Source organism: Aptenodytes forsteri, unplaced genomic scaffold, assembly GCF_000699145.1.
Source record: "Aptenodytes forsteri isolate BGI_AS27 unplaced genomic scaffold, ASM69914v1 Scaffold57, whole genome shotgun sequence".
NCBI classification, from domain to species: domain Eukaryota; kingdom Metazoa; phylum Chordata; class Aves; order Sphenisciformes; family Spheniscidae; genus Aptenodytes; species Aptenodytes forsteri.
In genome coordinates, this window is record NW_008796220.1 from 759,845 (window position 1) to 775,273 (window position 15,429).

A 15,429-nucleotide genomic window follows, 5' to 3' on the forward strand; every position below is an offset into this window, starting at 1 on the left:
TGTGCATCACTTGCTTTGTATATTCTTTTATTATTCTTGTTATTATTATTACTATTTTATTTTATTTCAATTATTCAACTGTTCTTATCTCAACCCACAAGTTTTCTCACTTTTACCCTTCCGATTCTCTCCCCCATCCCACCAGGCAGGGGAGAGTGAGCAAGCGGCTGCATGGTGCTCAGTTGCCGGCTGAGGTTAAACCATGACAAGCTTCAGGGGAATTTGCCACCTTTCCAAGCAAAACAGGCCAGAGGGAATCCCCCCAAAACCCCTCTCTGAATCCCCTCTTGCTGAGCCCACTCCAGACATAAAATCCATGTTGCCTCTTTTAAGAGCAGCCCTTGAATCCACCCACCTCCTGCACCTCTCAGACAGCTTCCCCCCAGGAAAACAACCTCTTCTGCAATGTATGAAAATCCTCCGGGTACCTGGACACGATGAATTGAATCTCTGCATCCCAGGAAAAGCGTTGGCACTGTGCTGTTGCCAGAGACTCTTGACTTTCCCCCTGTCCCCTTAGCAATCACCCCGGGAGACTGGGGTGAGCCCCCGAGGAATCCCGTGCTGGCAAGAGCCCCCCAAAGCCTGGCCAAGCAGCCCAACGTCCCTCTGGCTGGTGCCAGTAAGTGATGGCAGACAACCACGGCAGCAGGAGCACCATCCCCTCTGCATCACCTCGCCCGGAGGCTTCATGTTCACGACCCTGAGCGCAGCCCCGGGGGAAGGCATGGAAAAGGGGCGACTTTGCAGCGTGGGTTGGGGCAGGGCATTTCTCGAGCACCCGCAGGAGGAACTCAGACGCCTGGCACGACGCGCTCCTCGTCTCAGTATGCGAGCTGTCTTGCCGAAGCCAGTAACGCCGCTTCCGCTCGAAGATAAGCATGTGCTTGCAGCCCGGGCTGGCTGGAGCCCAGCGCCAGCACAAAGAGGGCTTTGTACGCGCGGGATGCACAAGGCGATGAGGCAGAGCTGCTCTCCGAGGAAACTGGAGGCCCGTAGACAAAACGGGTCCCCGGGGAGAAGCTAAAAGGGGACCTTTCTTTCTTTGCTTTTCGCAGAGACGGAGGAGAGCTGCACATCGTAATTAATAAGCCGCAGGTGATCAAACCCCTGCAGCCGCTGAGCAGTGAAAGGAAAACAAAGAGGCGCGGGGCGGGGGGGCGGGAAGGCAGCAGTAAACACTCTCTGCAGGACGGTGCTAGGAAAGAAAGGCGAGCTAAGCTCGGAGGGGTGGGAGGCTGAGCCACGATGGCATCTCTCAGATCTGCCGGGCTTGAACTCATGAAAAGCCTTATTTCTTCTGGGCTGCAATGCTGACAGCCAGGCTTGAGATAGACTCTCCCACCCGTTAGAGCAAGGGAAGAGGAAGGCGCTCAGGGGAAAAGCTTGCCTCTGTGCTCTCTGCAGGACCTATGTCCTTGGGCAGGGCAAGGGAAAAGGAAGGCGCTGTGATATCAGGGGAAAAGCTTGCCTCTGTGCTCTCTGCAGGACCTATGTCCTTGGGCAGGCTGGGCTGGATGTCTGGCCAAGCCGAGGAAATACAGGCTGGTCTGGTGCTTGGGGAGGGGGCATCTGCAAACCCCACTTGCCGCAAGCATCGGCTGAAGCATTGTGGCTGAACCTCTGGCAAATGCAAGACCTTGGATTCAGGCTCTGTAACCATGTCTATGCTAGTAAGTAAAACAGGTCAGGAACTACCCTCTGGTCCCAAGAACCAACTGGGATGATATAGATGGTGTTGTCCATATGACGACATCCATACCTGTAGCTAAACACCCTCCCTCCCCAAGCAGGGCAGCTCTATCAGCCTGCTGCTGGAGACCAGCCCATGCTACCATCAGTTCCCAGATGTGGTTTGGGAAAGCGCTGCTGGTACGTGCCAGGGAGCACGGGGCTGGTCGTGGGGCTCGCCCTTGGCTGTGTTTTCCTTGCTAGTTAGACACAGCGTGTAGCCCCACTAGCAGCACAAGCTGGTGCTGAGGAGTTGAGGGCTCCTGTCCCCGTCCCCTCCTTCCTACCCCTCTCCTGTGCATTTGTGCACACACATTTGCGCAGCCATGTGGGGAGCTGGAGTGACGACCCCATCCAGGTTTTAACTAATGTGGCTAAACCATGCAGAAAACCCAAGGCATAAAGTCAATCCTGCCCTGCCACGCTTGGGTCATCGAACGGGAGAGAAGGAAAAAAGGCTGGAGGGGGGTTAGCAAGCAGGTGGGTTGGCACCTGGAAGGGATCCAGGCCAGTTCCAGCGAGAGCAGGACTGGCCCTGTTTCTAACCCAGTTTTCTAGGAAAGAAAAACTTGCACCATCAGGGTCTGTGTGTGTGTGTGTGTCTATCTTTAACTACCACCCTTGCCTTCCCCTCGCTAACTTCCAAGCTCATTAGCTGTCCTTGATCAATGCCTGCCCTCATCCCCCTCAACGTGCTTGACCTGCTGCTCACCGATGTGGAGGACCAGAGGGCAATCGTGGTCAGGGGTGGCCGCTTGGTCTCTTGTAGCTGTGAGATGACTGGGCTTGCATCTGAAGAGAAGCTTGAGAAGACAAGCTGTGGATTGTCTCTCCGGACATCAGGAGAGTTGACTTCAGCTTATTTGGGGAACTGGGAGGTTGCTACGAGGGAAGAAGGTGTCCAAGACAGCTGGCTGATTTTTTTTAAAGAAAACTTATTCAGAGCTTGGGAACAAACCCTGCCTTTGCACATGAAAATCAGGAATTTCAGCACAAAGCCTGCTTGGCTAATTAAGACGCTTCTTAGAGAACGGAGCTGCTAAAAAGGAGCATACAAGAAATGGAAATAAGGAGAGAAAATGAAAGAAGAGTGCAAATGCGTTGCTTGGGCACTTAGGGATAAAAGCAGAACGGCTAAAGACCAGCTGGAGCAAAGACTGGCCAGGGATGCTAAGAGTAACAAAAAGGAGGTTTGCAAGTATTTTAACAGCATACTTCAGGGAAAACGTAGGTTGATCGGTGGATGGGGGAGTAGCCTAGTGATGGATGATTATGGAAAAGGTTGAATGCCTTTTTTGCCTCAGTTTTTATAGGTCAGACTTGCTCCAAGCCTCTGCACGCAACAACAACATTTGAGAAGCAGAAGAACTGCCAGCAGTGGGGGAAGAAAAAGGTTAGGGACTATTTAGTGTAATTAGATGTATTTACACCCATGAAACTGGATGAGATTGATCCTAGTGCTCTGATAGAGCTCTCTGATGTGATTGTGAGGCTGCTGCCTGTCATCTTCAAAAAAACATGGTGTCTGGCCTCTGTCTACCCATCAGGTGTCTACAAGCAATTATACATATCTTAAGAAAGGGAAAAAGGAGGATGTGGAGAGCTATAGAGGTCAGACTCACCTTGGGCGCTGGAAAGATCATGAAGCATGTCCTCCAGGAATTCATTTCTGGATATATGAAGAGCAAGAAGACAGGGACCCAGGGACCTCAAGCTACATGGCATGGTTCTACGGAGGCTGGTGTACAAGCTGCTCTGCAGAAACAGATGTGGGACTTCAGGGAGAGAGAGAGAGCATACAAAGGAATCTGCTTTTCTTCTTCCGTGGCAATGACTTTAAATTGGGGCCAGGAAGAAGGTTTGCATTTTGGGGGTATGAAGAAACCCCTTAGTACTAAAGTCCTGATATTAAATCCTTTCCTTCTCTGCCAGAACACTGAAACAGGGAAGAAACCACAAATGATGGGGCAAATTTCACCTTGCACTGTGATACATGACAAATCTCGAGGCTTGCATGCACCAAGATTAGTCCCTGCCCTTGCTCATCCCAAAGGAATACCTGGACAACCATGAGGAAGACAAAGAGACCCTGCAGGAACCTGGGCTTGCTGGTTCAAGCTGAGTCAGCCCAGCTAGCTGGCTCCCAGTCTCTCTGTATATTTTGCATTAAACAGTCACCGGTGAAGGCACAGAAGTGGGGAGAAATCCAGAGTTTCCACTCTCACAGGGACTGCCCTGACCACTGAACCATCGCATGCCCCTTCTGGCCTGGTTACTCTCAAACAAGGCTCACCTCAGGGGAGCCTTCCTCCCTCTGGATAAGGAAATGGAAAAAAAAAAATGGATAGGAAAATGGTGAAAAACCCAAAGAAGGGCTGTTCCCAGGCAGTGTGGCTGCCTATAGATAGCCAACCCCTTGCTTGAAGCTTTCCCTTTTGCCCAGGGCAGGGGCTCAGCTTGGCTGTTGTGTGGCATCGTGACTGATCCCACCCAGGGCACACAGTGAGAGACCTTTCTTTCTTTTTGGTGGTTGGTTTTTGCCTGCAGGAGGGATTTCCAGGAACACAGCAATGCACCATCCTTCAGAGAAGTGCTGGAGGCTGCCGCTCCTCCCCGTAGGCCCCTGGAGCATCCTCCCTCTGCTGTCCTCTCCTCCTACATGTCAAAGAACCATCTGATAAATAATTCCCTTTTTTTTTTGCTGATTGCACCTTGTTACCAAGATGTCTAGGGAACATCCTGGCATCCCTGGGACCGCCGCTCAGAGCAGACTGGCAGCTAATGAAGATAATTAAGATCTTATAGTCACCTTTCTTAACAAGCTGGCCAAGCTTTCCCATGGGGATCTGAGAGGACTGGTGTCCTCTGCCTGTGTTGGGTGGTCTTATAAGAGACTCAAGCAGGGAAGAACCACTTCTTTAGGACTTTGCTAGATTTTGTGCTGTGGCTATGTTTGTGCTAGCAAACCAAATGGCTGAGGAGCATTTCCAGGCACTGGAGTTCAACTGTTCAGTGGTCATCACAGTCCTTGGCATGGTTTAGGCATGGGACAACAATCCCCAGGCAAGGTTTGGGAACTTTCCTGGCTCAGGGACCATTCCTAAGATGTAGTTTAGCTGTGGCTGCCCTGTTTTGTAGTTAATAATATGGACTAGGCCAGATTGGTCACTTGGCCTTAGGCTGGAGGTCCTGGTTGCTGGTGGAGATGTAGCTCTTGGTGTTCCCCTCCAAATGAGTGATCCTACTTCTGCGTGGTAGGTTTGTATGTCATGGATCAAGAAAACTTTGTCTCTACAGCCTTGCCTTAAAAGTATACTAGGGAACTGTCCCTTTGCAAGACTTACGAGTCATTAGTGACTGCTGCTTTATTAGAAAGGTTTATTGCACACTGTCCTGACTGCGTTTCTTCATGCAGATATTGCATCTCTATTGGTGAACTGAACAGCACCAGGGTCCCTCCTCTGTCCATGAGACCAACTGGTATGGCCCAGACAGGTTCATATGGTTAAACCTTCATACCCCAAAGCAGGTGGCTGCACCCAGATTGCCTACTGGGGGTGGTCCCTGGCTTACACTAACTCCTGAGCCGTACCTGTCAGCTGTTTGAGTCCGTTCTAGCTGGACTGGACCAACACCATGCTCGCTGACAATCGAGCAGGCAGAGCTAACCCTTGGCAAGCCACGTGCCAAAGCCGCCAAAGCCACCAAAGCCGTGGCTGGAATTAGCAGCACGGGAAGGGGGACAGGGCAGTCTAACAAGCTGCTGGTTTCACAGGATGAGCTTAATAGCATTAAGAACTCGATCCCTCTGATTTGGTTAAAAGCCTTGCAACAGGCTTCCAATTTTAATTCACACGCAGGACAGGCTTTTGTCTAAAAGCCCAGTCCCAGCAGCTTCCATGCTGAGCATGCCAAGATGGTCACATCTTAAAGACCAGAAAGTCCTCGGCTGTATCTCAGACTGAGCAGGCACAGCTTGGGGCATCCCACGTCTCGTTTTCCACCTTATAATCAAAGGATAATTGTTCTAACTACCTTTTTGGGGTGGTAGGAAGGAGCTGACATTTGCAGATCTCCGCAGAGCACTGTTAACAACCTTCCTGGTTCCTGTTGAGTTGCCTCCTTAGCTACCCAGGCTGCAAGCTAAAGCGGTTGGGGGAAACTCCCTCTGCCTCCCCGAGCAATCCCCATCCTAAAGAAATCCCCTCACAGCACATGGCATTTTTGGAGCAGCTCCTTCCTAACCCCATTGTTCCAATGATCTAAGAATGCAAAGCTCTTGAAACCCCTCCAGAAAGCTGCAATTTATGAGCAGCCTGTTCCAACTGGCAGAGGTAAATTGTCAGTGGAACAAAAACATTGTGTAATAGCCCCCATCCTCCTCCTCCCCTTCTGAGAGCAGGTGGGGGAGGGGGCCGAGATGGCCACCAGGGAGAGGGGGTGTTGGGGAAGGGGCAGCGGTGAAGCACTGGGCATCTTCCACCAACGTCTCGGCGCTTGAGCATTGCAGACCTCTCACGGTGGCTGACCCAGAGCGTTTTGCAGCACACTGAGATGCTGAAGGCAACGGTGACCATGACGGTTTGGCTGCCCCAAGGCTTGGACCACAGGGACTCTGCACCATCCACCTTTTGCAAGGATGGGGCAAGTCCAGGTCTTGGCTGCTCTGAATGATGGGTGTATGGAGCTGGTGTCTTGGTCCTTCTTCATAAAATAGATTGAAAGGATGAGAGATGAAAGCCTGAAACCAAGAGTTTGCCCCAAATCTGATCATCGCTTACCTTAAAATCCACATCCAACCATTGCAGCTCGGGGCCCAGATTCACACGAGTGAGCGTGGTCATCGAGGTTCAGGGGTGTCCCCTGGTCAGAGAGGGGAGGGAGGTGCTGGTGTTATTCAGCTTTCCAGATTTCCCGGATAGCATGGAGACCGGCGACGATTTCAGGAGCGGTTTGCACATCTTTCGGTGCCGCTCCTCCTTTGGGCTGCTGCATGACTCCTCTGGATGCCGGCTGGGCTATAAGCAATGCGCAAGGGGTGATTTCTCCCTGAGGTTTTGGGATGCCTCGCTGCCTTGTACGTATCTCCTCAGACACGGCACTTGGGTGTAAAATGTGCAGCGAGGGAAGCGAGTCTGACTCTGTTTTTGGTGTGTAGCCTGCCACCTCCTCCTTGCAGTCCTTTTTTTTCTCCCCCCCCCCCTTCTGTCTTCCTTGCTCTAAAATAAAACCTACTCAGCAGACAGCGCCAGTCTGTGAAAAAAAAACCACAAGGTGCTGGGAATACTCCAGCTGGGTTTTTTTTCCACATATATATATAAAAGAGGACTGTGACAGCTGAAATACTTACTCAGACAGCGCCAGTCTGTGAAAAAAAAACCACAAGGTGCTGGGAATACTCCAGCTGGGTTTTTTTTCCACATATATATATATAAAAGAGGTTAGACTGTGACAGCTGAAATACTATATAGCAAAGGAAACCTGAAAATTCAGTCTTTAAGTCCTTAAACATGTCATTCCCTGGCTTTCCCGGTGTAAGTGGGACCTATCGGGGCATTTCTGTGATGATCTCTCTATTGAATTTCATTAAGGGTTGTATGGAAGCAATTGTGGGAGACGTCAAAATACAAATCACTCACTGATTACACGTTAGCACTTCCCAGTGCCAAAAGAGTGAGGAACGAGACACCCTCCTAGGAACAATGACCCTGTTCATCATTGCTGTGCTGGGGCTGTGACAGACGAGCAAGGTCTTGTCCATCAGTACGTCGTGGCAGACCATGCCAAGGAGCGTGGCCAGTTGACCGTAAGTTAAAATGTGTAAAATTGCTTTGTGCTTCCTCTTAATTGACCCAAAGGAAGCCAGAAATCAAGCTGGGCCAATTAATTTTTAACTGATTTCTTCATGCTGAAAAAAATATAGAGCTTTGGGATGACTAGAACTTCAAGGATTGGGTCTAGCTGGATGAATGGCTGATACCCACTGAAAGAGAGAGAGTGGAAAAGTTTCATTAAGGCTATTTCAGGGAAAATACTTTGACTGTTTGTTACAAAACAATGTTTGAATGAAAATGAGGTGTTAATGGTTTCAGTTTTAAATTAAGATTTTTAGAACTGTTTTAAGTAAAAGCAAAATGTAATCAATTAGAATGCTAGCCTGACTTCCCCCATCCAAAATTTGCATATACGTGAGCTTTTTGGGGCAAGAAAGAATAATCTGAAATTTGATCTTCTAGTTAGCCTGGGGAGATCCATGGTCTTCCAGTCTGGCCATCTAAATTAAAAATGCAGTTAATTATTCACGTGGACTAGTCTCAGACTTGCTCTTTAATTTCAACGAGGAACATGTCTCACTGCTGGGTGGCTGTGGACAACCCTTGAATCAATGTCCAGTAGATCCCTGCTTCAAATAGATGGAGCAGCAGCCACCTCCGCGATGCCACTGGTGCTCCAGATGGAGGCACCACGGCCTTGATTCGGTGGTCCACACACATGGTCTCATTAAAGGGTATTTTCAGGATGGACCCTGGAAGCGCCAACCTTGGTTGCCACCAGCCTTCCTCTGCAGGCATTGTAGGTCATCCAGAAAAGAGGACATGGCTCTAAGCACTTGTACGAGGAGAGGAAGAGGCACTCGAGGGCGTGGTGGTGTTGGGTTGACGGTTGGACTCGATGATCTTAGAGGTCTCTTCCAACCTTAATGATTTTATGATTCTATGATTCTATGAATCATCTCATTGCAGACAGCTGAGATCTGGTGGCTTCTTTCTTGGAATTTTGTGGGGAGCAGTGACCTGAACTCATGCTTCTCAAGGCCCACCCAACCTTTGGATACCCATTTTTTTTAAAGTCCAGCAAAAATCAGACATACTTCTATTTATTTTTCTTCCCTAGCCTGATATATTTTTAAGTGCCTGGACCCACTTTTGATTCAGCAGCTGACTAACAAAACAGCACCCAACATAAAAGAGTGATTTTTTTTTTTTTTTGGCTTTCTGTCCCATACATTTTTGTCCAAATACGTAATAAGTGTTCCCACCTTAATTTCTTCCCATCTCCTCCAGACTGCAAGGCGGAGCAATTGCTGATGGAGCTGTAGGAATGTCCCAGTGCTGTGTATGGATAGAGAAACCTGACTGGAAATCTTGCACACCTGTAAACCCTGAACACGCCAGACTGGCGCTTCCCCAACCACGCTCCAGGCAGAGCTGGAGCCACTGAACTCAGTGAGAGACCACAGGCAGAAATGAATACAGACATAATTTTATAATTAAAAAATTGTGCATTTCAACGAACAGCTGGCAGTTATAACCATCCCTCATTCCACTTAATGCAGAAAATACATGTCTGGAACCCAGACGTCTGATATTTCTAATGCCACATATAATGAACTCCTAAGACTGTGCTTGTACTAACCTCCTGCATTCAGCTACCAGACAAGAGCCCAAAGGCAGGTCCACCCTATAGCTGATTCTAGCTGAGCCTAGAGAGAACCAGTCCCCCTCTTCCAAGGCATTATTTTCACTGGAAAGTCATCGTTGCTGTCTTTTGATCGAATATGCCTCTGAAAATCAACATGTGGGACATGAATTGATTTTTTTTAATTAAAAAAGTAAACAAAGAAGAATTTTAATGAGGTGTTTTTTTTTTTTCTTTTTCAAGATGTCCATGGGGAAATAAGGCTATTTCTCTACTAGTAAACTAAACAGCATCGTGGCTGGTTGTCTTGTCCAGAGGCCAACTGACAGTCTGGCCACAACCCAATTAAACCTTCATCGCCTGGGCAGCACAAGATTCAGCACCCAGGCACGGCAATGATTAACTTACTGGTATAGATAGAGCACCAGTGCCCAAAATACCTCTTTCCTTAGCAGAAAGAAACGCTACCCAGTGATCTTTGAAGTGGAGGGGGAGGCATCACTGAGGGGTTACGTACTATAGGAGATAGGGGGCTGAACTCAGCTCCAGAGTCCCCTGCCAGTCCCCAGCCCCATGTGGCTGTGAACCCCTTTGTGATGTTTATTTCTTCTTCGCATGGAGACCCGTGGAGGCAGATGAAGTATTTGTCTTCTCTGCATCGACGTAAGCTCTCTGTGGAAACCCCAAGTCTTGAAGCCCTATTGCATTTTCCCAGGCACGGCAGAGTGTCATCGGCTTCTGGTTCACGTCACGTTTGGGAACAAAGATGTGGGACCACTACTCAACCTCCCGAGAGAGGCATCCTGCGGGCTCACAATGTGCACACACACACAACAACTTATGCACACATACAGCTTACAGACACAGTCAGGTACAGGCACGTCGACACAGCCACACAGCTTTCAGCTCAGCGCTGGCTTGCATCTCCCACTCGTCCCCGGGGCTTGGGCTAGTGCTGCGTGGACACAGTCACGTTCACTCAGCCACAGAGCTCTCTGCTTGGGCACGCAGCGGAGAGCAAAGTTGGGCTGGGGTGATGGGTTGAGAGATTGCACTGCTCAGACATGGTCAGGAGAGGTGTTGGCACAGGAGGGAGAGCCTAGAGGCACCCATGCTCCCTCCAGACAGACTGTCTTGGGTGCCAGGTGTCCCAAGATTGCCATGGCTAGACCTCTTGAGTCCTTGCCCTTGCTGGGCTACACCACGGGTATATCTGCCCTCCGTGCCACGTACAGGCAGGTGTGCAGCTGTGTGCAGTGAAAGGCAAGAAAATATAGCATCCATCTTACATACTGCCAAGCAGGGAGGGAATCCCATGTGTTTGCTGGAGGTCCAAAGCTCATCGCAGCAATATTTCTCCCTTTAATTTTATAGTCACACTGTATGTTCATTACATGAAAGTCCCTTTTCTCCTCTTGAAGCTCCCTTCTTTAATGGATGTGTGTTGCTACAGAGGATCCAGGATTTGCTGGTGCTGCTGTTGGGGAATGTCAGCCTGGGGTGATTTCTCTGATATGAGATGTCTTGGGTGTAAGTTACCCTCTTTTGCCTTACTGCTTGTGGGGGTAACCACACAGTGTCTTGTGGCCACTGCTGACAACAAGATCAGGAACGTGTATTGCTCTGGGTATAACTTCTAGGGCACACAGGCGACTTCTGGCTGGCTGGAGTCTCTATAAAAATGTGTCCATGATCTGTCCACAATCTATACCACAGGCAAAATTAAGCTAGAGTACACTGGACTCAGCGGAGCAAGTCAACAAACACATCTTCTCACCACTTCTTGGAGCCGCATACCATTTAACCCACAGGCCCTCACCCGCTGGGAGGGCTCCTTTCCACTGGAAATCAGCTTCCTACCTGAAAATAGCCCCATGGACCCTGTGCTTGGGCCAGCAGAGGCTGAGGATCGAAGCCCAGGGAGACATCCAGGGAGGAGAGTGACTCTGAAGAGATGGCTCTAGCCTGGGAGGAGGTAAAGGGGAAGGGAAAAAGGATTTTGCTTTGCTTTGTGGTTGATCGTTGACACCCCCCCCCCCTTTTATTTTAGAAAAAAACCAGCCACACTGGAGCTGCGTTCTCTTAGTTACTGTGGGGGGAAGAGAAGGAGAAGGGACTTTGCAAAGGAGCAGGCTAAATGCACATGCTGGGTTCAGATGCTCTCCACGCTTCCCCCGTGCAGGGCCTGTCTTCTCAACGAGCATCTCTGTGCCATCTCAGTGCCCCGCTCTGCTGCTCTGCCCTGCCACCCAGACCAGCTGTGGGTTCCCTGTTTGCTCCTGTTTCCTCTGCCCCTCTTTGGCCTCTTTTCGCCCAGCCGTCAGGCGGAGAGAGCCCTGGCGCTGCCCAGTCCTCTTTCTCTTTGTCCCCCATCCTTCCCTCTTTTTCCCCACTTCAGCACAGCGAGAACCGGCGGGAGTTGATGTTCATCTTGGTGACCCCGATGAGCTTGAGCGGCGTGGAGAGGCTGAAGGAGCTCACGAGGGGGAAGTCGCAGAAGAGGTCGGAGAGCTCATCCCTCTCCTCCAGCTCGTACGTGGCGTCGTTGAGCATGCGCTGGTGCAGGTGGCAGGTCTGCTCAATCTTCAGCTTGTTGATGTCGCTGCGAAGGCGCATGAGCTGCCTCGCCAGTTGCTGGTCCTGCAGGCGCATTTCTGCCTGGAACACAAGACGGAGGGTGGGGAGGGAAGAGGGTATTGGCAAGGGCACAGCAAATTTGCTCATAGAATCATAGAATCATTAAGGTTGGAAAAGACCTCTAAGATCATCGAGTCCAACTGACAACCCAACACCACCATGACCACTAAACCATGTCCCTAAGCGCCTCATCTACATGTCTTTTAAATACCTCCAGGGATGGGGACTCCACCACTTCCCTGGGCAGCCTGGTCCAATGTTTAACCACTCTTTCAGTAAAGATGTTTTTCCTCACGTCCAATCTAAACCTCCCCTGGCGCAACTTGAGGCATCTGTCCACAATCTATACCACAGGCAAAATTAAGCTAGAGTACACTGGACTCAGCGGAGCAAGTCAACAAACACATCTTCTCACCACTTCTTGGAGCCGCATACCATTTAACCCACAGGCCCTCACCCGCTGGGAGGGCTCCTTTCCACTGGAAATCAGCTTCCTACCTGAAAATAGCCCCATGGACCCTGTGCTTGGGCCAGCAGAGGCTGAGGATCGAAGCCCAGGGAGACATCCAGGGAGGAGAGTGACTCTGAAGAGATGGCTCTAGCCTGGGAGGAGGTAAAGGGGAAGGGAAAAAGGATTTTGCTTTGCTTTGTGGTTGATCGTTGACACCCCCCCCCTTTGATTTCTGAGTACAAACAGCCACACTGGAGCTGCGTTCTCTTAGTTACTGTGGGGGGAAGAGAAGGAGAAGGGACTTTGCAAAGGAGCAGGCTAAATGCACATGCTGGGTTCAGATGCTCTCCACGCTTCCCCCGTGCAGGGCCTGTCTTCTCAACGAGCATCTCTGTGCCATCTCAGTGCCCCGCTCTGCTGCTCTGCCCTGCCACCAAGACCAGCTGTGGGTTCCCTGTTTGCTCCTGTTTCCTCTGCCCCTCTTTGGCCTCTTTTCGCCCAGCCGTCAGGCGGAGAGAGCCCTGGCGCTGCCCAGTCCTCTTTCTCTTTGTCCCCCATCCTTCCCTCTTTTTCCCCACTTCAGCACAGCGAGAACCGGCGGGAGTTGATGTTCATCTTGGTGACCCCGATGAGCTTGAGCGGCGTGGAGAGGCTGAAGGAGCTCACGAGGGGGAAGTCGCAGAAGAGGTCGGAGAGCTCATCCCTCTCCTCCAGCTCGTACGTGGCGTCGTTGAGCATGCGCTGGTGCAGGTGGCAGGTCTGCTCAATCTTCAGCTTGTTGATGTCGCTGCGAAGGCGCATGAGCTGCCTCGCCAGTTGCTGGTCCTGCAGGCGCATTTCTGCCTGGAACACAAGACGGAGGGTGGGGAGGGAAGAGGGTATTGGCAAGGGCACAGCAAATTTGCTCATAGAATCATAGAATCATTAAGGTTGGAAAAGACCTCTAAGATCATCGAGTCCAACTGACAACCCAACACCACCATGACCACTAAACCATGTCCCTAAGCGCCTCATCTACATGTCTTTTAAATACCTCCAGGGATGGGGACTCCACCACTTCCCTGGGCAGCCTGGTCCAATGTTTAACCACTCTTTCAGTAAAGATGTTTTTCCTCACGTCCAATCTAAACCTCCCCTGGCGCAACTTGAGGCCGTTTCCTCTCGTCCTATCACTAGTTACTTGGGAGAAGATCATCATGCTGCTCCCTGCTAGAGGCTGCACCAAATCATTGGAATCGTAACTCATCTAGAGATGCTACCCCATTGCAAAGAACTGGGAGGGAGACGGGGGTCTTCCAAGCCAGCAATGCATCCCAGTCACATACCAGCTCAGGATGATTAATTTTTAGCCTTCAGGAAGTCTGTGCCTGCTCAGGTTTTCAGGAGCACCAGGAAACTGGAATTAAAGCCAGCCATGCCAAGACTGTTGGCTTAGGTATCCATCAGCGCAGGCTTCGTAGCCTCCATCTCAACCTTAAGCAAAGCCCAAATTAATTTTGCTCATAAGGGAGCAGCCACAGTGAGACGTAGCAATTAGGGGTGGAAAGGACCAATTAAAAGAACCCCAGAGAACCGATCCCCAAATACTCAGCCTGGGTTTCCAGCCTGCATAAATCAGAGGTGTTTCACGACAGCAGGGAACACGGCCCTCCACATCCCCCATGGCTTATCTTGATTTGAAGTGGCTCTCGGGATGGGACCTCCACGGTTTCCCACAGGAGAGAGAACAACTATCCCGCAGGCTAATGAGCTAATGAGCTAAGTGTTTTGGAGGGTTTTTTCCTCCGCTGGCACCTAACTTCGGAAGGTGGAAGATTCAGAAGTGATGAAAGAAAAGAGCTTTTTCTTTTCTTTTTTTTTTTTTAATTCCAACTTATAATTAAGCAGAAAATTTATTGCCACAGGATATTGGGGGTGGTGAAGGAAGGAGGTGAACACTTGGTGCAAAAATCAGCCTGTGTCTGGGGAACAGAAACAGGCAGAGCTAGAACAGCAGATGCCAAGAAGATAATCCCCACGTCTCACCCCACATCCCTCCTCACAGAAAAGCAACAAACCACAAGCCACAAAGAAAAGAGAGTGGTGGGAGAGAAGCCGAACAGCTCTTAGTAAACCTTGCAGCTTAAATCTCTCTCTAACTACTGGAGACAAGGAAGAAACAAAACTGGCTGGAAAACAGTCCTACATCTGCCCCGATGCGATGTCCTGCCTCTTTCCCTGGTGTTGCCTCCATTGCAGGACACGAACTGGCCCTGGAAGGAACCCCTCGGGACCAAGGCTTCTGGTTTTGATTGGTTTGTTTGTTTTCCCTCCCAATGTCTCCCCGGGTATGTGCTGTCCTCACCGACTTCTCAGTGCATGAGACGATGCCCTGAGCTCATCTCCAGCTGCACTGTGGAGCTGCCCTGACCCCAAATCCATCCTTTACCTTGCTCCTTTGATTTGCGTTACTGGTTTCTTGGCTCCCTGTGGTTTGAACGAGCTCAGAAACAGACGCAGACTACATCTATAGCAATACATGAAACAGTGCATTGCAACAAAGTCTCTCCACTCAATTGCGAGCAAGGTCCTGGCATCCTTTGAGCTGCGGCCAGCTCTCACAGTCCTAAGCAATTCCCCACAGGCACTCTTTAGGAGTTAACATGGAGGGATTCATCCTCAATAGGCATTTGGGATACAGCCACCTTGTCTGGATTTTAACAGCATGGACATAGCCAAACCATACCAGTTTGCCTCCAGGCCTGAAAAAGAGCTGTTTAGTTTACAAGTACAGATGTAGCTCTGGGGGTAGGGGGTAAATGTATTCCTGATCTGGTGGCTCGTACATGAAGCTGCAGAAGGGAAGGGAGAAGGGAAAATTCCCCTTGGGAGGCTCCGCAGGTGGCCCTGGTATCTCTACACGAGACATTTCTGATGCTTGATGCATGGGGCTGCTGCAACAAGGCTATCAACCAGAGCAGCCTTGGGATTGCTTTAGCTTGTGAGGTAGGAAGGCTCTGCAGAGGGACCTGGACAGGCTGGATCGATGGGCCCAGACCAATTGTATGAGGTTTAACAAGGCCAAGTGCCGGGTCCTGCACTTCGGCCACAACAACCCCATGCAGCGCTACAGGCTTGGGGAGGAGTGGCTGGAAAGCTGCCCAGCAGAGAAGGACCTGGGGGTGTTGGTCGACAGCCGGCTGAACATGAGC

At 50.4% G+C, this 15,429-nt stretch overlaps 1 protein-coding gene across 1 annotated transcript in view; it reads right to left on the reverse strand.

Annotated features, from left to right (window-relative positions):
• Window positions 1-12,817: 12,817 nt before the first annotated feature.
• Window positions 12,818-15,429, reverse strand: part of FAM167A (family with sequence similarity 167 member A) — a 13,209-nt gene continuing 10,597 nt past the window's right edge. Inside the window, exon 2 of the mRNA XM_009288946.1 lies at window positions 12,818-13,081. Coding sequence (XP_009287221.1) covers window positions 12,818-13,081 — 264 coding nt within the window. The remainder of the gene's footprint in view (window positions 13,082-15,429) is intronic.